The sequence below is a fragment of the Zootoca vivipara genome, chromosome 1, assembly GCF_965207765.1.
Source record: "Zootoca vivipara chromosome 1, rZooViv2.hap1.1, whole genome shotgun sequence".
In the NCBI taxonomy this organism is placed as follows: domain Eukaryota; kingdom Metazoa; phylum Chordata; class Lepidosauria; order Squamata; family Lacertidae; genus Zootoca; species Zootoca vivipara.
In genome coordinates, this window is record NC_142582.1 from 533,090 (window position 1) to 558,422 (window position 25,333).

At 41.4% G+C, this 25,333-nt stretch overlaps 1 protein-coding gene across 2 annotated transcripts; it reads right to left on the minus strand.

The window, feature by feature from the left end:
- Window positions 1-1,494: 1,494 nt before the first annotated feature.
- On the minus strand, window positions 1,495-24,469 carry TWIST2 (twist family bHLH transcription factor 2). Of its 2 annotated transcripts, none has more exons than XM_035140308.3 (2): window positions 23,708-24,469; window positions 1,495-2,201 (listed from the first exon to the last, which is right to left on the minus strand). In XM_035140308.3, exon 1 carries the CDS (start codon window positions 24,227-24,229, stop codon window positions 23,747-23,749), a length of 483 nt encoding a protein of 160 aa, XP_034996199.1. In that variant the 5' UTR covers window positions 24,230-24,469; the 3' UTR covers window positions 1,495-2,201; window positions 23,708-23,746. The 2 variants fall into 2 exon arrangements, with proteins under 2 accessions (XP_034996199.1, XP_088531556.1); XM_088675430.1 differs by lacking the exon at window positions 1,495-2,201 and adding an exon at window positions 8,503-8,642 and having other exon boundaries at window positions 23,708-24,366.
- Between the last annotated feature and the right edge of the window lie 864 nt (window positions 24,470-25,333).

Consider the following 25,333-nt stretch of genomic DNA (forward strand, 5'->3'; position numbering starts at 1 on the left):
CATTGTTTCCAGGCCTTTGACTATTTTGGTTGCCCTCCTCTGGACATGTTCCAGCTTGTCAGTATCCTTCTTGAACTGTGGTGCCCAGAACTGGACACAGGTGAGGTCTGACCAGAGCAGAATACAGTGGTACTATTACTTCCCTTGATCTAGATGCTATATTCTTATTGATGCAGCCCAGAATTGCATTGGCTTTTTTAAGCTGCTGCATCACACTGTTGACTCATGTCAAGTTTGTGGTCTACCAAGACTCCTAGATCCTTTTCACATGTACTGCTCTCAAGCCAGGTGTCACCCATCCTGTACTTGTGCCTTTCATTTTTTTTTGCCCAAGTGTAGTACTTTACATTTCTCCCTGTTAAAATTCATCTTGTTTGCTTTGGCCCAGTTGTCTAATCTGTTAAGGTCATTTTGAAGTGTGATCCTGTCCTCTGGGGTATTAGCCACCCCTCCCAATTTGGTGTCATCTGCAAACTGGACAGGAAGCACAGCTTGACTCTAAATGGTCTTTATCTGTCTTTAAAGGTAAAGGGATCCCTGACCATTAGGTCCAGTCGTGACCGACTCTGGGGTTGCGGCACTCATCTCATGTTATTGGCTGAGGGAGCCGGCGTACCGCTTCCAGGTCATGTGGCCAGCATGACTAAGTTGCTTCTGGCGAACCAGAGCAGCACACGGAAACACCGTTTAACTTCCTGTCGGAGCAGTACCTATTTATCTACTTGCACTTTGACGTGCTTTCGAACTGCTAGGTTGGCAGGAGCTGGGACCAAGAAACGGGAGCTCACCCCGTCGCAGGGATTCGAACCGCCGACCTTCTGATCGGCAAGCCCTAGGCTCTGTGGTTTAGACCACAGCGCCACCCACGTCCTTTTATCTGTCCTTACTGGCATCCATAAGCAGCCAGTTCTGGATGGCTACATAATACAGTTGATGTCATTACATCAAAGATTCCCAACTGACTGGGGTCACTTGTTGAGGAATAAAACACAGACAGAATGGCACTGAAGCTGCAGTATGGGGTGGCAGTGGCTGCAAACAGTAATGAGCAAGACTGAAAAAAGGTAGGTTTAAGGAAACAAACTACTTTCAAGTTGCTAACCTAACCTGGGACGTGGGATTGCTTAGTTTCGTCTGTTTTGTGCTCTTTCTTAGTATACCTGTTAAAAGTGTTCTACATAAAGTCCCAAATAATTAAAGAGTACACATAATTTGGTAAAGCATACAGTGGAACCTCGGTTTATGAACACCTCGGTTTACGAATTTTGGGTTTACGAACACCGCAGACCCATCTGGAACGGATGAATCCACTTTCCATTATTTTCAATGGGAAAGTTCGCTTCAGTTTATGAACGCTTCACTTTATGAACAGACTTCCGGAACCAATTGTGTTCACAAACTGAGGTACCTCTGTACTGATTCCTTTTTAAACTGGGTATGTTTTCTCTCGATCTTTTTGTTATGATTGTGAAACTCACAAATAAATCAAATGTCTTGCCATTAACTGCATCACTTTCTTTTAATTTTTTGAGCTGGAGAAGCATTATACACAAACCAGGTCCTTTGCAGTCTCTTATTTAAAGATTTCTCAATAAATAAAACAAACAATAAACAATAAGGAAGAGGCTGGTTAAAGCAAAACAATAAGGAAAGTGGTGCTGGATGCAAAAGAGATAAAAGGTGAATTCCAGGCTTCCTTGATGGAAAAGAATGTGCAGAATTTAGGAAGTTTTCTTTTCTAAAGAGCCTTGGTCCAGTTTTTGACATTACTTTATACAACATGGTTTTAATTAAACTATTCACACAAAAATACAGAGATAATTTGAAATCCAAATCAATGGATTCCTCAATGTGTTCCTGATTTTTTTAAAAAAATGTAAAACACACATGCGCTCTCTCTCTCTCTCACACACACACACACACACACACACACACACACACACACGAGCTCCAGCAAATAAACACAAAGTTGAATAGCCTCTTTGTGTTTTACTTTTGTCTCTTGGGGAGAGATGTTGCAACATTTCAAACCCATTAGCTTTGGTGCTGCTTTCCTGTTCTCTCTCAATGTTCTGCAGGAGTTCAAGGGGAGGGGAAATCAAGTGGTTCCTTTAGACCAGTTCTCTTGAGGTTGTTAAGGTTTCACAAGCTACAAACGTGGATCCTTTTCAGCTCCACTCCAGTCTCCAGAATTGGACAGTCTAGGGAAAAAAGAAAGAAAAATATATTACTGTTAGATGCATCCCTGTGTTGTTGTGTTCTCTGGTTCCTCCGTTCTTTCTTAAGGTCACAATTCAACAGTAGGACACGTTTGTGCCCGGAAAAAGGGGGAAGGGAAATGCTGTGTTAGAGTTGAATTAACACACATGTCAAAGAGAAGACATGCGACTAGCAGAACTGCTTCCCTCCAAACTGCACCAGTCACACCAAAAAGAAGTACAGTATGGAGATGAGCTAGAAAGGGAGGACAGAGTAATTCAATGAAATGTTCACTTCTGAAAATTAGGAAGTATAGAAAGTACCTGCACTTACTGATTTTTTTTAAAAAATCAAAGTTAAGGAACTCTGGGAGGCAGAGCAAATTACATGCTTAACCCTTTCCCACCACTGGGAGTCTGTACTGGACTTGACTATTTTTATTCTATGTGTTTTTTATTATTATTTTAAACAAAGTAATAATAACACAAGTAGGAGGGAAAATGTGCACCCCACCCCCAAGACCACTATCCATCGTAACGATCCAATATCTCAAAATTTTAACACCTCTTGCGATGGTTTGACCCTTTTCCGTTTTAACAGTACGAATTCTACAAATATCTTCCACATCTCCTCAAAATCATTCCTCCTCCATATTCCCCATCTTACCTTAATTTATCATTAAATAACCAACGTTATTTGAACTCTTATTCTTTCCATAAACTAGAGCAAATTATATCCACAGACAAACACGAATTAGAATAGAATAGAATCATAGAATCCTAGAGTTGGAAGAGACCCCAAGGGCCATCCAGTCCAACCCCCTGCCAAGCAGGAAACACCATCAAAGCATTCTTGACATATGCCTGTCAAGCCTCTGCTTAAAGACCTCCAAAGAAGGAGACTCCACCACACTCCTTGGTAGCAAATTCCACTGCCGAACAGCTCTTACTGTCAGGAAGTTCTTTCTAATGTTTAGGTGGAATCTTCTTTCTTGTAGTTTGAATCCATTGCTCCGTGTCCGCTTCTCTGGAGCAGCAGAAAACAACCTTTCTCCCTCCTCTATATGACATCCTTTTATATATTTGAACATGGCTATCATATCACCCCTTAACCTTCTCTTCTCCAGGCTAAACATACCCAGCTTCCTAAGCCGTTCCTCATGAGGCATCGTTTCCAGGCCTTTGACCATTTTGGTTGCCCTCTTCTGGACACGTTCCAATTAAGGGATTGGGTGCCACTGGACAGAATCACTACGTGATCTGCAAGTGATCAAATCCTCTAAATGCTCTCCTTGGTTCCCCCTTCTAAAACGGTCCATTTTAGAGCCAGTTACCTGTTGAATCTGCAGCCAGACTAAGATTCGCTTTTGCTGAGCTGCATTTTCAAGTCATGCCCTCCACTGTCCTAGACGGATGATATAACAGGGTACCCCTTTCACTTGTATTTATTTTTGATTCAGATTTGTCATGGATTGATATAATAATATAAAATATAAAATAACGATAATGATGAAGATAATCATCGTCATCTTTAATATTTTTTCCTGCATTTGCTTTTTTCTTACTCCCTCTCAGTCCCTATGTCCTATTGTGCCCTTTTTTAAAGATTGTAAAGGTGCAGGCAGGGGACCCAGGTGGCGCTGTGGGTTAAACCACAGAGCCTAGGGCTTGCTGATCAGAAAGTCAGCGGTTCGAATCCCTGCAACAAGGTGAGCTTCCATTGCTCAGTCCCAGCTCCTGCCCACCTAGCAGTTCGAAAGCACATCAAAGTGCAAGTAGATAAATAGGGACCGCTCCGGCGGGAAGATAAACGGCGTTTCCGTGTGCTGCTCTGGTTCGCCAGAAGCAGCTTTGTCGTGCTGGACACATGACCCGGAAGCTGTCTGCGGACAAACGCTGGCTCCCTCGGCCTATAAAGCGAGATGAGCACCGCAACCCCAGAGTCGGACATGACTGGACCTGATGGTCAGGGGCCCCTTTACCTTTACCTTTACCTAAAGGTGCAGGCAGGGACTGCCTTGTTTCAATTGACTGTATATAAGCTGCTCTTGGAGCCTTTTTCACCAAAGAGCAGGTTCTAAATGCTTCTAAATAAAATAAATAATCCGCATAGGCATTTGAGTTTGCAGGGATTCTGTGAGATTGCACAAGTTCTGCACAACTTGGTACTGGGTAATCCTGTAATCACTTGCATAATGCTTAACAGGATTCCTGTTTTCTGCTGTCTGCTGGCAGCTTGCAAATTCAGAACGCAAACCAGATTTGTGTCCTCTAGCTGTTCCTCAGCCATCATCATCCACAGGAAGCATCTTTATACTTGGGGGAATTCATTACTCTGAGCCAGGCTATGTAGTTCCTCATCAGGCAATTCCTGCAGCAGGGCTAAGGAACCTGTGCTTGCTGTTGGACTCCAAATCCCATCAGTCTCAGCCAGCATGGCCAGTGGCCAGTGGCCAACGAGGATGGGAGGTGTAGTTGAGCAGCTTGTAGAGGCCAGCAGGCTGCCACCCCTGCCCTACGGTCTGTGTTGCTTATTGCATGTATATCCCACCTTCTTCTCCAAGGAGCTCAAGGTGCTCTGCATGGTTCTTCCCTTCCTCGTTTAATCCCCGTAATAACCCTGTGAGGTAGCTTAAGCTGAGAGGAAGTGACTGGTCCAAGGTCATCCAGTGAGCTTCACAGCTAAGCAGAGATTCGAACCTTGGTCTCCCAGCTCCTAGTCTGACGTTCTAACCACTACACCAGGCTGGCTCTCTATATTTGACCCGGAAAGCAGAATTCTGCTCCCTGTAGTAGAGTTGCTATTTCCAGGCAGAAATCGGTTTAACATCTGGGAAATTCCAAACATATGGCAAGCTTTTTGAAAGTGTAGATTTTGGCAAATTTCCTTCTTTTTTGAGATCTTGAAAGAAAAAGAAAAAGCACAACGACTTTGGGCCAAACTAAAAAAGGCTGAACAAATTTTGTGTACCTGCATGGCTGATGCAAATCACGGCAACTACCAGGCGCTTTCTTGAATGGCATAATTTATGTGGGTTTCCATCCTAAATTGCTCCTCTTTCAAGTGGGAGGGGCACTTTCCCAAGGAAAAAACTTGCAAGTGTCACAGGTGGGAAGGGGAGTCAGGTAAGCCCTGGTGTGCACGTGTGCTTCATTCATAAAGGCAGCTGAACTCCAAGTCAAGGAGGAGAAGCTGCCATCGAAGGACCATGAATTCCTGCCCATCTTCACACACTGGAAATTCTGGTTGCCCACCCTGGTATTGCTGCCCATGCCGTCTGAGATTCTAAAGATGCTGGATTGGGTGCATGGTCCACATTCTGCATTCTTAGTTCTCCCTTGTCCCTATTTGCATGGAATCCTGGAATGCACACACAGCTCTGCCCATCCTGGGAGGATAGTTTATTAGTGCACAAGCCTTTCAGACATGACATGAAACCTCCTTTTAAGGGCAGGGCAGGACTGACTCAGCTCAATGGTAAATATGTACAATCACTTCCTCCCACAAAGGAAAGCTCCCATTTCGGCTCCTTCCCCACTGCTCCCCACTCAGACCCCCCCCCTACCCACGCATCTCGGATATTATTTATCTAATTACAGTGACATTCTGCAGAAAAGCCAGGGCTTGGCATTTAGCCCTGGAGTACTTTGAAGATCTTCAAAGCTTGGCAGTGCCTATGCAGAGCAGTGAGCTCAAATACAGATGCAACTATTGCAAAAGGCATCGGCAGAAAGAACACACACACACACACACACACACACACACACACACTATAATCAGTTCTGCAATCTGCATCATGTGTGCTCAGAAATGCTCTCCTTTTATTCTAAGCTTAAATGGATCAGTGTTGATGTCTGATGCTTGGGCTGGCTGCTTTAAAGAAGATTTAAGAAATTGTAAAAAGTGATGTAAAATATACGGTACATTTTTGTGTAAAGACTCGGCTGGGTATTTTAAAGATGTAACTCATCACACTGTTTCTCTTGTTCCCGCTTCCCACCAGCAACAAGTAGGCCTTTTTGTCCATACTCTAGGACAGGCATCCCCAAACTGCGGCCCTCCAGATGTTTTGGCCTACAACTCCCATGATCCCTAGCTAGCAGGATCAGTGGTCAGGGATGATGGGAATTGTAGTCCAAAACATCTGGAGGGCTGAAGTTTGGGGATGCCTGGTCTAAACAATACTGAGCTAGATGGGCCAATTAACTTAGTTGGTATAAGGCTATACACTTCTCTGATGAAAATAGGGACGTCCTACCATATTAGGGTTCCCATATTTCAAAAAGTAAAAACCAGGACACCCCAAAAGTTGTTGAGCTATATTTTTTCTGATTAACTTGCCTGAGATCCAGAACAAAGTAGTACCTTTCGAAAATTCCTCCCGGGCGTCAATTCCGCCTTTGAAATCCCGGTAAAGTCCAGGAAAATCTGGACATATGGCAGCCCTATACCATATCTTTGAATATTGTTCCAATGAAAACAGGGACTTCCTAAGGAAAAGTGGGACATTCTGGGATCAAATCAGAAACCAGGATGGCTTCTGTAAATCTGGGACTGTCTCTGGAAAATAGGACACTGGGTAATCCTGTAATCTGGGAGGGTCTGTAAGGCAGCTTACTGTGTTCTAAAATTCACCTGGCCATAGGCCTGCAGGTAGTTAAAACGAAATAAAAATGATTAAACCCTGTGCCCCCTCTTCTGCCCCTGACCCTTCCTCCCCCCTTGCCCTGGCACTGCCTCGCAAGTGGCACCAAACCCCATAAATTGCTGGCACCCTTGCCTCTGCCACCCATGCATCAGAGCCCTGCCAGTCCCTGCCAGACTCCGACTACATGGCAGAACTAAGGTAACAAAGAGGTTATCCCTGTTGGTTCTGCTGGACCTCTCAGTGGCCTTTCCTTCTGGACCACTTAGCAACTTAGAATCATAGAATTGTAGAGCCTGTGTACAAAATATGAGAAAGTATAGAATGTAAAACTAATTGATATTAAACCAAGAGTATAACTTAAAGAGTGTGGGATGTAATCCATTGGTGCAGTCAAATGCACCATTCCTTATTTCCCTAGAGTGGGCACAGGCGGGGGGGGGGGGCATCCAGTGAGTGTAACGTCCTCGTCCACTGGTCTGGAGCATCTTTCCCCTGCATGTGACCTGGGAGATGCGCCTGGCTCTGGCTGACTCCACAAAAGAGCCGAGTCATGCAGCCATTTTCTCAGTTCATCTACTTTTGTCTTTCTATTCTCTTGTTACTGTTCTTTTGCTGCCATGCTGCTCTCCTGCAGCCATTTTGTTATCGAAATGTAATTTTGCTGTCTGCTGGCTCTCAGCCAGCAGCACATGGGTTCAGTATCTTTGTGTAACTATCAAGTAAAGTCTGCCTTTTAGGGATCAAATCATGAACTGAAATGTGAGTAAACTTTTGGTTACTTTACTCAGAAAGACTCTTGTGTCTTTATTCTTTTAAGAGGGGTCAAAAGGGGACACCAGGAATAATCTTAACTAAGAGATTCAAACAAATCTGCAAACTAGCTTCCAGCTATACTGAGGGGAATCTGCTCTGCTACATCACTTGTTAGCGTGAGTGAAGGAAGGATAATTCTTATTCAATATATCCTTTCCTACTATCTTTAACATTCCCACAAAGAGACAATTAAAATCAAGAAGAAATGAGCAGCATCAAGCAGGTTGAGGACCAATTTTTAATGTGATACCAGAAAACCTTAAATCTTATATCAGAGGCAGAAGCATTGGCCATTCTGTCGTCCATAATCAGGTTGTGAGGAATGAGGCTTTAGACTCTCAAGAGACAAGGAAGTTTGAAATTCCTTTCTTGCAAAATTGATGTCTGAATAAACTTATATTAATGTTTGCAAAAATGTGTTTTATTGTGACAAGAGTAAGACAGGGTGTGGTGTCAACAATGACTAGTGACTGAGAACTGAATTTTAACCCTTGAAGGAATGCTGTTCTTAATGTTAATAGGTTGTAGAGATTCATTAATTTAAAATTTTAAAATTCTAAATTCTAACTTTAAATGTAAATCCCACTTCCTTGAAGTGGATTTTAATATTTTAACACAATTCAAACTTCTAATTTTATATTTGATTTATGGATTGTCTTAACTTGTTCTCTGGTCTTTGACCATAATAAAGATTTATTTGTTTGTTTGCTTGTTTGTTTGTAATTGCTTTCTTGCAAAATTGATGTCTGAAGAAACTGCATCTGCCTGAAACCATTTTCACTTTAAAATCTTATGAGTTAATTTGTCTCGTGTCTGACGTATTTTGTTCTAGAAGATCACAAACTGATTTTAAGACTTGATGGATTACAACGAGTATGCAAGCTCCTCGTATCTTGGATTATGGAATTCCTCTTCATCCAAATGGGGCTCTTGAAATGCTGCTTAAAGTGTTTTGATTTTAGAATGGTCCAGACTGTGCCAACTGTGAAAACAGATGAGAGGCATTACATGATGTGTGAGGGGTTGCTCTGGCATGTTTTTTGTGTAACCACTAATGAGAGAGAAGGGCTTCAGAAGAAAACCAATTGACCCTTTGAGCCAGGGTAGGTTTACTCTGGGGGACCCAGGTGGCGCTGTGGCTTAAACCACAGAGTCTAGAGCTTGCTGATCAGAAGGTCGGCGGTTCGAATCCCTGCAACAGGGTGAGCTCCCGTTGCTCGGTCCCAGCTCCTGCCCACCTAGCACTTCGAAAGCACATCCAAGTGCAAGTAGATAAATAGGGACCGCTCCGGCGGGAAGGTAAACAGCGTTTCCGTGTGCTGCTCTGGTTCACCAGAAGCAACTTAGTCATGCTGGCCACATGACCCGGAAGCTGTCTGCGGACAAACGCTGGCGTCCTCGGCCTATAGAGCGAGGGGAGCACACAACCCCAGAGTCGGACACGACTGGACCCTTTACCTTTACCTAGGTTTACTCTGACATTTAAAGCTCTCGTTCAAAGGGTTGTTTACTTTTCTTCTGAAGCCCTTGCACAATGTTGGGCAATTAGGCTCCTCCCATATAGTCCCATGTTCCTTCTTCTCCTCCACTATGAAACACTTTTAAGGGCCAAACTGGAGATTACACATATACTGTATCTAACTGTATGCTTTATTATCAGAGTGAATTGTTCAAAGCATTTCTTCCAAAGTCAGAAAGCTTCATTAGATAAAACCCTATCATTACCAATCATATAGTGTGTGACCGTTCCCTGAATAGCAATGAGCAAAAAATCAAATAGACTTGTATATTGAAAACCTTACATGCTCTGTTCCCATTTCCACTTTTCAGATTCCGTTTTCTATCAGCTAATTTGTTGCTTTTGCACACACTTAGAAAGTGCGTACCCTGACGTCCCACACACACCAGCAGATCAAAGATGACTGCAGTCTTTCCAAGTACAGTGAAATTTCAGCTAACAGCACACACAGGTCTTTAGAAACTCCTGCCCCGAGGTCATGCAGCTGACAAAATAGCAAATAATTTTGGGATGTGAATTTTAAATGTTTCCTTGAATATTTTATTTGGTGAAAGGAAGAGATGGGGCACTGACATTGTGCTGTTCAGGACCCCTGCCAGACTTGAATGAAAGGAGAAAGCACATTCTTCTGTTCTAACCAGTATCTTTTGATTTTGTTGATTGTTGTTGTTTAGTCATTTAGTCGTGTCCGACTCTTCGTGACCCCATGGACCAAAGCATGCCAGGCACTCCTGTCTTCCACTGCCTCCCGCAGTTTGGTCAGACCCATGTTGGTAGCTTCGAGAACACTGTCCAACCATCTCGTCCTCTGTCGTCCCCTTCTCCTTGTGCCCTCCATCTTTCCCAACATCAGGGTCTTTTCCAGGGAGTCTCCTCTTCTCATGAGGTGGCCAAAGTTTTGGAGCCTCAGCTTCAGGATCTGTCCTTCCAGTGACATGTATCTTTTGATACATTTCTCAAAACAGTAAGGCAGGGTGGTATACAAATTTAATAAATAATAATTTTAAAATTATGTGATTTACCATATAACTCCTGGGGTGATCATAGAATCTTAGAGTTGGAAGGAACCCCCAGGGGTCATCTAGTCCAACCCCTGCAATGCAGGAATCTCAGCTAAAGCTTCCATGATAACCTCCAACCTCTGCTTAAAAACCTCCAAGGAAGGAGAGTCCACCACCTCCCATGGGAGTCTGTTCCACTGCCGAACAGCTCTTGCTGTCTGAAAGTGTTTCCATATGTTTAGTCGGAATCTCCTTTCTTGTAACTTGAAGCCATTGGTTCGAGTCCTACCATTCAGAGCAGGATAAAATAAGCTTGTTCCATCTTCCATGTGATAGCCCTTCTTTTCCAGGCTAAATATACCCAGCTCCTTCAAGTGCTCCTCAAAAGGCTTAGTTTCCAGACCCTTGATCATCTTGGTTGCCCTCCTTTGTACACATTCCAGCTTGTCAACATCCTTCTTAAATTGTGGTGTCCAGAACTGGACACAGTATTGCAGGTGTGGTCTGACCAAGGCAGAAGAGAGTGGTATTCTTACTTCCCTTGATCTGGACACTAGACTTCTGTTGATGCCGCCTAGATTAGCATTAGCTCTTTTTGCTGCTGCATCACACTGTTGACTCATGTTAAGCTTGTGGTCCACCATGACCCCTAGATCCTTTTCACATGTACTGCTTGCTAGTAAGCCAGGTGTTATTGTCCCCCACCCTATATTTATGCATCTGTTTTACACAAAGTGTGTCTGGGGTGGGGTTGGGGGTGTAATCATATAATAGCAGGGAACTCTTGGGTTGGTGGGGGAGGTTTTCTTTTGTAGACATGGGTAAAAGATAGCTGGGGCCCTCTAGAAGTTGCTGGACTACAACTCCCATTGGTTAGGCTGTCGGGGATGATGGGAGTTGGAGTTGAGCAACATCTGAAAGGCCACCGGTTCCCTATCTCTGGTTTTGAGGCAAAGGATACTATTTGAGGGTGGTGGGAAGGAGACAATATTTACTTTCTGTATGTGAAATGAACACGTTGACCAGAAATAGTGGCTGCCCTGCAGCTTGAAATGGAGGCAGCGCAACAGCCAATTTCTTCGCTAACTCAGTAGCTCTTGTGAGTACAATATAGTTAATTTCTGTTGGCAATCACATGCAATCATATTAGCAGTATTAGTTGCGCGTGGCCTCTAAGATTTCACAAACAAAACAAGGGAGACCCCTCTAACATAAGCTTTTTTCCTGCTTGCTATGCAGGGGTACGCATACCCCTAAACATTTTGTGAATCTTGGTACTTTTGTCCATTTACTGTATTTATTTTCCCCGATTTGAACTATAAAATAGTGATTTTCTTGAGGCAAAATGAGAGTACCCCTAAACATTTTTTTAGAAAAAAGCACTGAACATACCTATCATAATACCAATATTAGTACCTGAGACTTCCCTGCTTTCTTCACTACTGATTTCAGAAGGCTCTGTTCTGTATTATGTATGCTTAGTAATCATTTACCCTACACTGGCTTGGAAGGCAAGAAGGTTTTGCTAAAAGTTACACTAGAGCATCATGCCGTAGTTGTCTGTTGTCAAAAGGGGTGGGGGATCCTTACATGTGTGTCAGAGACAAAATGCACCTCCCTCACTCCAACATTTTCTAGAGACCCCAAGGAAGAAGTTGAGCTTTTATAACTTTTATAAACAAGGCAATCCCCAAAAGCAACAATAGTGATAAATTATGGACAATTATTTACTGCTGGGACAGATTCCAGGAAATGGGGTGTATCCCTGGCAAATGGAGAGTTGGATTGCGTGAGTAGAAGGAACAGTTAAATTATTCAAAATGAACTAAAAATTCAGCCAAAGTTATGGACATCATAGATGATAAATCAGACTATGCTAATTGTTTTTCCCCCCCTTCTATTAAGAGCTTTCCTTATTTCCTGTGGGTGGACAGGTCCCTCAGGACAAGGAAGGAAAGATGAAGTCTTAGCTGCTATGTTTTTATCTTCCTTGGTGTGTGCATTGTATTTTTGCAAGTGATTTGGTTGTTCAGAATTATCCATTTGTTGCAACTGAGGAGTGTGATTTTGTTTTATTGTTTGCTGAAATGTAATATTATAAGCAAAAGGGATTACTGAATTTTGATAAACTGAACACGAGTCTGACCAAATTGCAGGAGGCAGTGGAAGACAGGAGTGCCAGGCATGCTCTGGTCCATGGGGTCACAAAGAGTCGGACACGACTAAACGACTAAACAAGGTATATTGTGACTTGTTACAGAATGGCACTGTGATTTTGCTGTGCTGCTTGTCACATTTCTGCATCAGTTTGCTAACTTTTTTTAAGCAATGATTATTATTTTTTAGCATTTTAGTGTGCATTTCTCACAATACACACATTTTTGTATGCAATTTTCTCTAGCATAACACATTTTGTATGCTATTTTCACATTTTGTGCTTAATTTCCCGTAATATACACATTTCTATTCACATATTTGGTTGCAGAACGGCACTGGAAAATTTGAAGATGTGTGGATTTCAAAGATAGCTGTGTTTCTGTTGATGTATTGTCCCTAATACAAATCTTAAAATGAGAATTCCTCCCCTCAAGTGCCAGTAATTCATATATTAAAGGTAAAGGGACCCCTGACCATCGGGTCCAGTCGTGTCCGACTCTGGGGTTGCGGTGCTCATCTCACTCTATAGGCCGAGGGAGCCGGCGTTTGTCTGGAGACAGCTTCCGGGTCATGTGGCCAGCATGACTAAGTCACATCTGGTGAACCAGAGCAGCGCACAGAAATGCTGTTTACCTTCCCGCCAGAGCGGTACCTATTTATCTACTTGCACTTTGATGTGCTTTCGAACTGCTAGGTTGGCAGGAGTATATATATATATGTGTGTGTGTGTGTGTGTGTGTGTGTGTGTGTGTGTGTGTGTATATACACACACACACACACACACACATATATATATACACACACACACACACACACACACACACACAGAGAGAGAGAGAGAGAGAGAGAGAGTTTTCAGGTATAAGTACAATTTACATTACAGTACATTTTGTTTCAGTATTCAACTGTATTGAACTAAATTTTATGTAAGAACATGGTTGTTTTTACACAGTGTGTTTATATTACTGGCATTTTGTACTGTGCATTTAAATTGTAAGCAACTGTTGTAGCTTATGATACAATACAAATTTATCATTCTAACAGTTTGGTTAAGTAATTGGTACTAATTGGTAAATAATTAGTAGAAACTTTAAGTTCATACTTCACTTTGACGTGCTTTCGAACTGCTAGGTTGGCAGGAGCTGGGACTGAGCAATGGGAGCTCAGCCCATCACAAAAGTATGATTTCTCTGTCCTGTTCCATAATTTTTACAACTGTCTAAGTCTTTTGCAACTTCTTTGACTCAAAATCCAGTCAAATGGCTTATACCGTATTATCTGCAAATCACTGCTCATCTCAGCATAGCCTACAATTTTTGCTTTTTGATGTTCACAATAGAGCTGTTAATTTACATGGGCCAATATTTGTGGGGAAAATGCTGCTCACTTTTATGCAGATATTTTGGTTTTGCTGTTCATTAATTCATAATACTTCTTAATGTGTATTGTGGCCTCCTGCGTCCCATGAGGACCCAAAGGCACATAAACTGGATGTACATTCATCTGAATGTGAATAACACCCAGTCTTTCTGCATTACTGTTCAGATTTACGTTCAACTGTGCATGCCTCTCCACATTTTGGTGCATGAGACTAAAGCCAGACTGGAGGCAACTGTCTCTGCAGTTGTTTCCTGCGATGGCAAGTTTTAAAAACAAGCTTTTGTGTGCTTTCACCCTTAAAAGCAATCCTAAACCCTTCCATTTCTCCAGTAAACCACCATTAAATTAACATTTCCCATTCCATTTTCTGTGGTAAAAGAGGCTGGGCAAGTGAAGAGAAAGGAAGTGGGGAATATATCCCCATGCAAATCAATTGCCTAGAATAATATAATAGGCTCTTGGAAGATGGTGAAAATCTTTTTTTTATCCCAAAGTTATCCAAGATTCTATTTGTGTAAAATACAATCATGTTCTGTTGCAAGACCCTCAGAAGCAGAGTTCCTTGCTAGCCTGGTCAACCTATGCCAAATACGATCACCTATTGTTGTTGTTGTTGTTGTTGTTATTAAAAGAGTATTAAAGAACTGGCAGAGGTGATTTCAGAACCACTGGCAGTAATCTTTGAGAATTCCTGGAGAACAGGCGAAATCCCAGCAGACTGGAGGAGGGCAAATGTTGACCCTATTTTCAAAAAGGGGGGAAAGAGAGGACCCAAACAATTACTGCCCAGTCTGTCTGACATCAATACCAGGAAAGATTCTAGGGCAGATCATTAAGCAAACGGTCTGTGAGCACCTAGAAAGGAACGCTGTGATCACTAAAAGTCAGCATGGGTTTCTGAAAAATAGGTCAAGTCAGACTAATCTAATCTCATTTTATGACAGAATTACAAGTCTGGTAGATGAGGGGAATGCTGTGGATATAGCCTCTTGATTTCAGCAAGGCCTTTGACAAGGTGCCCCATGATATTCTTGTAAAGAAGCTCGTAAAATGCGGGCTAGACAATGCTACCATTCAATGGATTTGTAACTGGCTGACTGACCGAACTGCTCATCAATGGCTCCTCTTCATCCTGGAGAGTAGTGACTGGTGGGGTGCCACGGGGTTCTGTCTTGGGCCCAGTCTTATTCAACATCTTTATAAACGACTTGGATGATGGGCTTGAGGGCATCCTGAGCAAGTTTGCAGATGACACCAAATTGGGAGGGGTGGCTAATACCCCAGAGGACAGGATCACACTTCAAAATGACCTGAACAGATTAGAGAACTGGGCCAAAGCAAACAAAATGAATTTTAACAGGGAGAAATGTAAAGTACTACACTTGGGGGGGAGGGGGTGAAAGGCACAAATACAGGATGGGAGACACCTGGCTTGAGAGCAGTACATGTGAAAAGGATCCAGGAGTCTTGGTAGACCACAAACTTGACATGAGTCAACAGTGTGATGTAGCAGCTAAAAAAAGCCAATGCAATTCTGGGCTGCATCAATAGGAGTATAGCATCTAGATCAGGGGTCAGCAAACGTTTTCAGCAGTGGGCCGGTCCACTATCCCTCAGACCTTGTGGGGGGCCAGACTATATTTTGAAGGAAAAAAATGAACAAATCCCTATGCCCCACAAATAACCCAGAGATGCATTTTAAATAAAAGGACACATTCTACTAACGTAAAAACATGCTGGTTCCCGGACCATCCGCGGGCCGGATTTAGAAGGCCATTGGGCCGCATCCGGCCCCCGGGCCTTAGTTTGGGGGACCCCTGATCTAGATCAAGGGAAGTAATAGTACCACTGTATTCTGCTTTGGTCAAACCTCACCTGGAGTACTGTGTCCAGTTCTGGGCACCACAGTTCAAGAAGGATACTGACAAGCTGGAACGTGTCCAGAGGAGGGCAACCAAAATGGTCAAAGGCCTGGAAATGATGCCTTATGAGGAACGGCTTAGGGAGCTGGGTATGTTTAGCCTGGAGAAGAGAAGGTTAAGGAGTGATCTGATAGCCATGTTCAAATATATTAAAGGATGCCATATAGAGGAGGGAGAAAGGTTGTTTTCTGCTGCTCCAGAGAAGCGGACACGGAGCAATGGATTCAAACTTCACGAAAGAATATTCCACCTAAACATTAGGAAGAACTGTTCGACAGTGGAATTTGCTGCCAAGGAGTGTGGTGGAGTCTCCTTCTTTGGAGCTCTTTAAGCGGAGGCTTTACAGCCAAATGTCAGGAATGCTTTGATGGTGTTTCCTGCTTGGCAGGGGGCTGGACTGGATGGCCCTTGTGGTCTCTTCCAACTCTATGATTCCATTATTATTATTATTATTATTATTATTATTATTATTATTATTGCATTGCCTTCCTCAAAGTGAATTACAAGCATATACTACAAACTGCTAGAGACAGGTTTAAAAGCAATTGTTTGGAACGCTTAGCTGACAGCTCAAACTCCTTGCAGCACAACCCTAAATGCATGTGAAGCTTCCCTTTGAGTTTCCTGGGACGCCTTCCTCTCTTGCTAATGTTTAGGCGGAGCAAGCGAAAGTCGTTTGCAGATGACAAAACTCCTACTCTTGCCAGCTGGAGGAGGATCAAATCCCAACCTACTATTATTGACTTGAGGGAATGCCTTCTACAAAATACTGAGATTTATCTATTCAGATTTGCTGGCATGGGTTTAGTGCAGTGGGAATTGAAGACGCTTGGGGAAATAATTCAATGGCTGGTAAAATATTCCTGCATAAAGAAGACATCATAATCCCGTAACATTTTAGGATATAAGGAACTGCTAGTTGAGAACTAGTGGAAATCACAGATGTTGATACTCATAGCTAGGAATCTGGACTAGTACTTTTACAATGGTATTTGTTTTTGTTATTAAGACTTTCATATCCATTGAAGTTATTGTATGAGTTTCCAGAGTAAAACCCAACACACAAACTTTTTTCTTTCAGTGTGGATATACCCCCAAATTAAATGATTTGGAGGAATTTTTTTTGCAATTCTTGAGGGCCTTATAGAGATATATTAAGTTACACTGAACATGGGTAAAAACTTTAAAAAATTAGAAGAAATTCAAGACCCGGGTATCAAGTTGGTTTCAGTATCATCAAGTAAATGAGCTATTTTTGAAGGATGTGTTAAATGGTTTTATGGGGAAAAGATCTGACTTCAAAATGGGGCTGCTTGAGAGTAATGAAAAACTGATTTCTAAAATTTATAAAACCGCTAAAATAAAGATGAAATGGTTAAGTCAACAATGATATAATGGGCTAAAGACTTACTGATATGGATTTTTGGGAGTAGTTATGGGGAAAGGATATAAAATTTACTGCTTGTTATACACTTACAGAAAATGATGTACAGGTAGTATTTAACGTCAAATAACCTGGCTAAGATGTAGAAAAGTGTGTCAAGTAAATGTTGGAAATATGAGGCAATAGATGAGTCATTCTTCCATATGTTAAAACAAAATTAAAAAATTAAAAAAAAATTTTTTCTTCCAATAGCACCTTAGAGACCAATTTGCAGCTGTAAATTCTTCCTGCAAGACCAAATGTGGTCATAAACAGTCCGGTACCCTTTTGAGTGGTGCCCCTCACCCTCTCACTATATGTGGGGATCTGGTGACTTCTGTTTCAGTGTATCTGAAGAAGTGTGCATGCACACGAAAGTTCATACCAATGACAAACTTAGTTGGTCTCTAAGGTGCTACTGGAAGAAAAAGTTTTTTTAAAATTTTTTGTTTTGTTTTGACTACACCAGACAAGCATGGCTACCTACCTGTAGCTCTTTCATATGTGGTAGACATGTGAAAAAGCTAAATGGTTTTGGGAAATGATATATAATGAAATGAAGAACATCTTTATATGCGCTGTTCCCAACAGACCAGAAGCTTTCCTTATAGGTATAATAGGGATGGAAGTTCTAAAGAAGATGACTAAATGATGCATGTATGTGACAAGAGCCATTCGTGGACTGTTTTTTTTTAAAAAAAAAATTACAGCCAAATGAAATTGCAGGCAGGATTTGAGAAAAAAGCAGCGGAAGAAAAATGACAAAATAATTCTAATAGAGAAACTTTTTTGTAATAGGTAAAGGTATAATGCATCAGAAAAGGTTTGAATAAAAGCACCAAGGAGGTGAGGGTGGGAAGTCAACCTATGAAAATATGTAATTACCGTATTTGATGAAAAGGTTATTGTGAAAATGTTTGAAATAATAATAATAAAGTGTGTGTGTGTAAATCTCATGAACAAATGACTAAAAATAGAATTATAAACAAATCCAAAAGACCATGTATTGTTGTGTAAAAAGCATTCCATCTAATCAGAAAATACTTGTTTGTATTGGCAGAAAATCATGAAGCATCTTCTTCTTTGAAAACATTATGAGAAGTGAACATGCATAGCTCTTTCCTTTCAACAGGGAAGGAAATGGTTCCATTTAGTGTCTTACTTTAAGATGTGACTGAGAAAAGTAAGAAAGCCTAGCATTTCTTGCTCAAGAAATTTCCAGGCACCCCTTTTCTTTGCACCCCAATTCAAAAATGCCTAGGTGCAATCCAGACTGGAAATTAATACTGTAATACTTATTGATTTCAATTGCAATAAGTTGAATATATTTAACTTTGGGGAGATGATGCCCTGAGTAATTAAAGCAAAAGTCTGTTCATATCTGAAGAAATAGAATTTCATGTACACTATTTCAAGCCAAGAATATCTAACTTAGTTTATAAGTTGTTTAGAAACTTAAATAGATATTGAAGTAGGTAATGATGTAATGCATACTAATGCTTGTTAATACTTATTCAGAAAATTTCATTTTAGACGTTTATAAATATATAATTATATGAACTAATCAGCCCATGAATGTTTTAAAAATATAATTGCATAATGGATTTATGAAAGATTTTCTTAAAGATAAGCAGGATGGGGGAGGAACAGAATATATTTTTAGATATCGGTTATAGAATCTGTCCTGCATTTCCCCAAACCCCCCTCTGCATATAAGACATGAAGACTATAGATCAACAATGTTTTGTTAATCGTATATTAAAATTATTTATAACCTTAAAATATTAGTATATTGAACAAACATGGAGATTGCTTTTTGCTCAGCACCAATATAACCAATGAAGACACTAGTTGACTCCACAATTATTAACTGAAATTTCAAATGGGAATGCCTGCGCTGATAGTCAAAATCCACATAGTGCTATGTAGTTAACCTATCATATAAATAACAGTACTGTTTTACCCTTACTCCCTTTAGTCCATCAACATGTCCTCATTTTAACAGCATCCACACTTAGCAAAACAACATGATTGTGTTAATGTTAAACACTGCCCTATACATTTTTGGTTAAAAGTAAGTTTCATAGAATTCAGAGTAACTTTGTTGTTGTTTAGTCGTTTAGTCGCGCCCGACTCTTCGTGACCTCATGGACCAGAGCACGCCAGGCACTCGCAAGTAACTATGTACTGGGTTATGTGTCACTTATTTTAAATGAGTGCTGAACTCTTCCATTTAAACCCTTCAGGAATTAAATGTATCTGTGCAATATACATAAATCCTCTTAAAATTGTGAAGTGTTATCGATTCTCTTACATAGCAGTAAAGGCTAGGAAACAGAGAGAAAACTGGGTGATGGGTGTGGGGTGATTTGCTAACTTCCGATTCGCAAAAATGCAGTTCAACTACTCAAGTACAGCCTTGGTTACGTTATCCTAAAAGCTTCCTTGAATAGCATGGCAATGTGGGAAAATGTGTGATAATGGAATAACTTTTGCAGTACTCAGCAGTTGGCAGTTTTGAAGCTAAGTGGTACCCCCTCCCTCACCATTACCAACCTACTTGTTTTTAAAAGACCTCTCTGGGTTTTCTGTTGACAGAAGCAAGTCTCCATTCATCTACAAGACAGAGAAACCCCGGCTGGATCAATCCTCAGATTTACTTTGGTATATTTTTCTCAGGAGAATGATTGTTGGGACAAATAACTCTGTTTACTATTTTGAAACCTGGTGGGGTGGGGTGTGAATGGGGCCCTTCAGCATTGGCTAGCCTATTGGGTCTTACAAGATTTTGCTTTGTACTAGTGTCCAAATTGCATATTTTATTTTGGGACTTTCTCCTTTCATCTCAGCTTTTAACTTGGATGGGCAACTATTAGGTATCTATCAGGTGTGAAGGCCATGGTCTACCTCCACGGTGTGAGGCAGTGTGCCTCTGAATCCCAGCTGAAATCTGGTTGGGCACTGTGAGAACAGGATGGGCCCCTGGCCTGATCCAAGAGACTTCTTCTTAAGAATTAATGCTGCAAAATGCACAACTTCAGAGTATCCACAAGGAGAGCTTTTAACAAGGCCCAGTTATTGTTCTCACACTGTAAACCACACAATTCCCCCTGCTTCAAATGGTGCATTCGCCCATCTTCCGTCATGTCAATTTTCACTCACATTTTACAGGACAAGGAGTGAGATTCACACTGAACTGTTAAACGTGTTCTGCATTATGTGAACGGAAGATTCACAGTATGAGAATGTGTAAGCCAAAGGAACAAGTCCACTGGTATCAATTAACTTCAGATGTTCAGTGAGCCAATCTGCATATATCAGACATTAATGTGCCATCTGAAAGTAATACAGTAAGAATGTATATCAAGTATAACAGAAATTCATTAGACACCAACATTGGGAAGCTTCCAAATAGGTGCTTCTTGTGGTAATGGACGCTCCTCATATATGCAAGTGGGTTTGGGGGGGGGAAGGGGGGCAGCCTTCACATGATGGTGCCAACCGTCCCTGCTCTGTCCCTGCAATTTAATTCACCCTGCATTTTTTAATTCATCCAATTTAATTTATCCCTTTGGGAAAACCCAAAGAGTAGAAAATTACCATCACAACTGTTGTCAATAACCGGTTTGCAATATCTTAATGACCCATTTACAAATTATGCCCCCTTCTAGAAATACCTTTTGTGTTGATAACATGGAAACAGGTAAAGGTAAAGGGACCCCTGACCATTAGGCCCAGTCGTGACTGACTCTGGGGTTGCGGCGCTCACCTCGCGTTATTGGCCAAGGAAGCCGGCGTACAGATTCCAGGTCACGGGGATTCGAACTGCCAACCTTCTGATCGGCAGGCCCTAGGCTCTGGGTTTAACCCACAGCTAGATAGGGTAATAACATAGTATAATTGAAGCATATATTCCTATAGAAGAATTCTGGATTAGCCTTTCCATGTTTGATTCCTACAAATGTGTGGGGCTTCCATTGTCATTTGCTTTATTTCTTTTTTTTATACAAGTGCCCTGTTCTGTCATAATCTGGGTCTGGAGCAAAGAACAATGTATTATTAAAAGGAATATTTAAAAATAATAAGCTAAAATAACAGTTATTGTGTTGCTACATAATATCTAGAAACTGTTATAAGCACTGCATCCCTTACTTCCTTAGCATTGACCTCCACATTCTTGTTCCACCAAAAAGCTCTTAAGTTGCTTCTGAAACATGGCAGGACCTCTAGGAGGTAATTTGTATTAATGTAAAAGCTACAATGGCTAAGAATCCCTCTCTCCGTGTGCCAAGTCCCTGATAGTATTGTGAGGTGGAATTCTAGCTTATCACTCTCTGTCTAGATCATTTGGGCTCATTTTATTTGTTCGGACCATAAATTAGGTTTGGATAATACTCAAAATTTAAATTTCTCTACAAATGCCACAGGCTAGAAGTGAGTATATGTAAAAATGCTTCTGAAAAGAATGTTTGGAAAAGAATAATTTCCATCTGAGGCATGATGCATTATTTACAGAAATCCCATACTGTTGCTTCACTTTTGGTATTTTTATACTCAGGAAAACATGTTAATTTTATAAACTAAAAACAGTTTTTAAAATGTGAAGATGAAATACATATTCCGACTCTTAACATATTTTCAAATGTACATGTCTAAAGAATGGCATAGAGGAGATTAACAAATAAAGGCTTCTATAACTTACTTCCTCAGGACTAGTACAGTCAAATTTAATAGGACTTCTTCAGAGTAAAATGCTGTGGATTGTAGCCAAAGAACTGCTAAGTAATTGCAGACATAGTGAATTTATTGTTTCTATGACTGAATAATTAAAGCACAATCTAAACTCTAGCAAACTATGTGTCTGAGACATTTTACATCTGCTTTGGGCAAAGGCAGCAGAAGATTCCCACAAAGCAAAATCCCCCTCCCCCTTATTTAGGCTTTACAAGTCATATTTATAAATGGGAAGCCCATGGATTTTGCTTCATTTTTACATGTATCTTTGCAGCTGATAAAAGCCACACAAAACTAGTCCTAATTAATCTATACTTTTTATGATATAAAGTACCCAGGGCAATGAGATGGAGACATAGTTTCACTTAATTATGCATCCACTTGTATATTTAATGAACAAGTCGGTTTAAAGAAATGTATTCATTTTTACTTCTAAATACAAATAAAGCATGAGCATTCATTTCCAAAAAGGTTTACAATTGTGCATTTTTAAATTTTCTCTGTAACGACTGATGCCTGTGCATCTGTATAACATGGCCTTACTTGAGATCGTAGGCTGCCAGTTGCATTCTGGTCTTTACCTGTAAATCTTATAATCTTACTTTTCTGCACTCTACAAATTATAAGTGTCATTGAAGGTCTACAGCCTGCATTTATATCTTTATAGTAATTTCTGCAAAATAACCTTACTATTGTTGTCCATTGGTGGGTGCCCACAATGTACGAAGCATTTTACATATTTCTTGTGTGCATTGGGACATATAAAACAATGTTGTGATTTACATAGCCGAGGGAAAGTGTTTGCATTGTTCTGAAACAATGTAAAGTTATGAAGTGCTCAGATAATGTTCAACTCTCTCTCTGTCTTAAAATGCCTAAAATATTCCACCCTTGGGGGAAAAATGAAATTAGAAAGGAATATTTTGTCTTGTAATAGATAAAGGTGAAAAAAAGAGAATGAGCTTTTTAAGGCAGCAGGCTGGAATAGGACCCAGATCTTCAAGTAAGTGACATTAAGTTGTGGTCAAGAGAAGCGAACTGAACCAGAAGCTGGCAAAAAAAGGCTGGTTCAGTGTTTACGGTACTTTGAATATGCATTGCGGGAAGGGCACAGCCCAGCAAAACAAATACTGAACATCTGTTTAACCTACAAAATTGTGCTACGACCAGAATGGAGTTGGTTGTTTAAAGAAGCACCAGCTCCTCAGACTGGCTGAGCATCAGTACAATCTCCCCATGCCCCTTTTAAAATCCTTTGTAACAAATGCAGAACTGCAAAGTTCAGAATGAGGACCACACAGTTTTGCCACTCCTTCCTGGAATCAAACCTTTTGAATAACAGCTGCATTCCATCGCTCTGTGCATAGACATTTTTATCTGGTATGGCAAATATCACGGTTCTCCCATATAAGATGCAAAACAAATGAAAAGCGGCTTGGATGTGACTCTGGAGGGCCAGCCGAGGGATGTTATGATTGAAAAGGAATTTTCCTTGACTTTGTTTTAAGATCCTATTAGGATCAGAAGCAAATAATTCCCATGTAGTAATTGGTTTTTAAAATGTTGAGCCTATCTTGGAACTAAGCTTTAACCACACAAAAGATAAGTAGCCTTCCTAGCCTGCAGGATAGTATCAGACAGGTAGAGTTCCTTATGACTTTTGCCATATGAAAGCCTTGCCATTCCCAACTTACAGACTTACAGACAATAAATTTAGGCTAAGCAAATAGCAACACGCCTTAAGGCTATCAAATAATTCCAGCTGGGATTTTGACTCCACTTCTCCACCCAACACCACCACATTTGCTGCATTACTCATTTGCCATCCCCACCTTCCCAAATATTTCCAAAGTACAGCGTGCCACCTAAGCCTACAAGCTTTGCCCAGAGTAAGAAGAACGAGCCACCTACCCCTTTGGCGGTCATCCTTGGTTTTAACCCTGATGTTGGCTAGTGTGAGGCAGACATGGACCACGCTCCTTCCATCCTCCACACAGAAAAGGCATAGCTGAGCCTCTCGTGAGCCACATAGCTGCAGCTGGTCATCTTATTGTCCATCTCATCACTCTGCAGGACCTGGTAGAGGAAGTCTATGTACCTGGCAGCGAGCTTGAGAGTCTGGATTTTACTGAGTTTGTCAGAAGGCAGGGTGGGAATGATTTTCCTCAAGGCTGCAAAAGCTTCGTTGAGGGACTGAGTCCTCTGCCTCTCTCGGACATTAGCAAGGATCCGTTGGCTTTGGAGCTCCTCGTAGGACTGTGCGCTCGGGCTGGACTTCTTCCCCCGCTTGCCTGGGTTTGGACTCCCATCTTCGCTGGATTTCTTGCTGTATCTCCTCTTCCTTCCCAGCCTCTTTGGCTGCCTCTCCAGCTCCTCTTCGCTGGTCCCCAGGCTGTCCCCAGGAGAAGCAGGAGGGCTAGAACTTTCTTCCATTCTTTCTGTAAGGAGGGGAGGGAGAGAGGGAAAGGAAATCTCCCCCCTCCTCAAGTGGTGGGTGTCTGTGTGTTTTTTTTTAAAAAAAGTGTGCTTTAAATTCCTGAGACAGAGCCTTTGGAAAAACAGGAGGGTTTTGCTGAGCAAACGTTTTCCAGGTCTCTTGAAGGGATCTAATTTCAAGGACCGGGCTGTGCAAAAATTGAGGTCTTGGAGAGAGGAAGTTATTCTAACTTTTTTGGAAACTTTAGCTGAGCTCAGTTGCTAAATAGTTGTCAGAAATGAGGGAGATGCAGGGCTGGTTTCTGATTGGACGAGCAGGCCAGTGGGAGGAAAGCATTCCCCTCAGCTAAACTTTTACAGTTTTGTGTTACACTTAGCAAAATCCTGGACATGCACCTCCAGTAAGATACTACTACATACTATTACAACCTTCTCCCCACATCCCAAATTTTGTATGTATATATTTGTGGCTATGTCAAACCCTCCAGATTTAGCTAACTGTTTGTTTATTTGCTGACATGTGTCTGCAAGCCTGTAAAGAAGAATGTCAGCTGAAGCTCCGAACTGTGAAATACAAGTTGAAGGTTTACTGCTCATCCACACTTCCGCTTGTCACAGCGTTTTCCCACTGGGAAACCCGAAGTTTACCACTGAATCAGAACAAACGTAATCCGGCTTTTCTGAGGATCAATGTTTGTTTTGATTCAGTGGTAAGCAGTGGGTTTCCCCAGGTAAAGCAGTGGGACAAATAAAAAACCGCCCGGACCTGGGTCTCGAAAGCACGGGGCAAGTGGAAAATGTCCGGCAGGCCTGCTTTCTAGGCACAGGAAATGTGAAAAACAACATCCCAATTATTTTGAAGGTTATTGACAATCATCAGATTTCCTCATTACTATTTTACACATTCCTCTTTCACAGCCCCCTCCCCAGCTACTTTATTCCTAACGCAGAGAGGGAATGCCATTATTCATGTTTTCTTTTTAATGCAATTCATACTCAGAGTTCTTCAACAATGGACCCCAAATCTTTATTTGTTACAATCTATTTTGGTTCCACACATTACGGGTGAGAACAGTCAATGGATATCAAATTACTAATGTT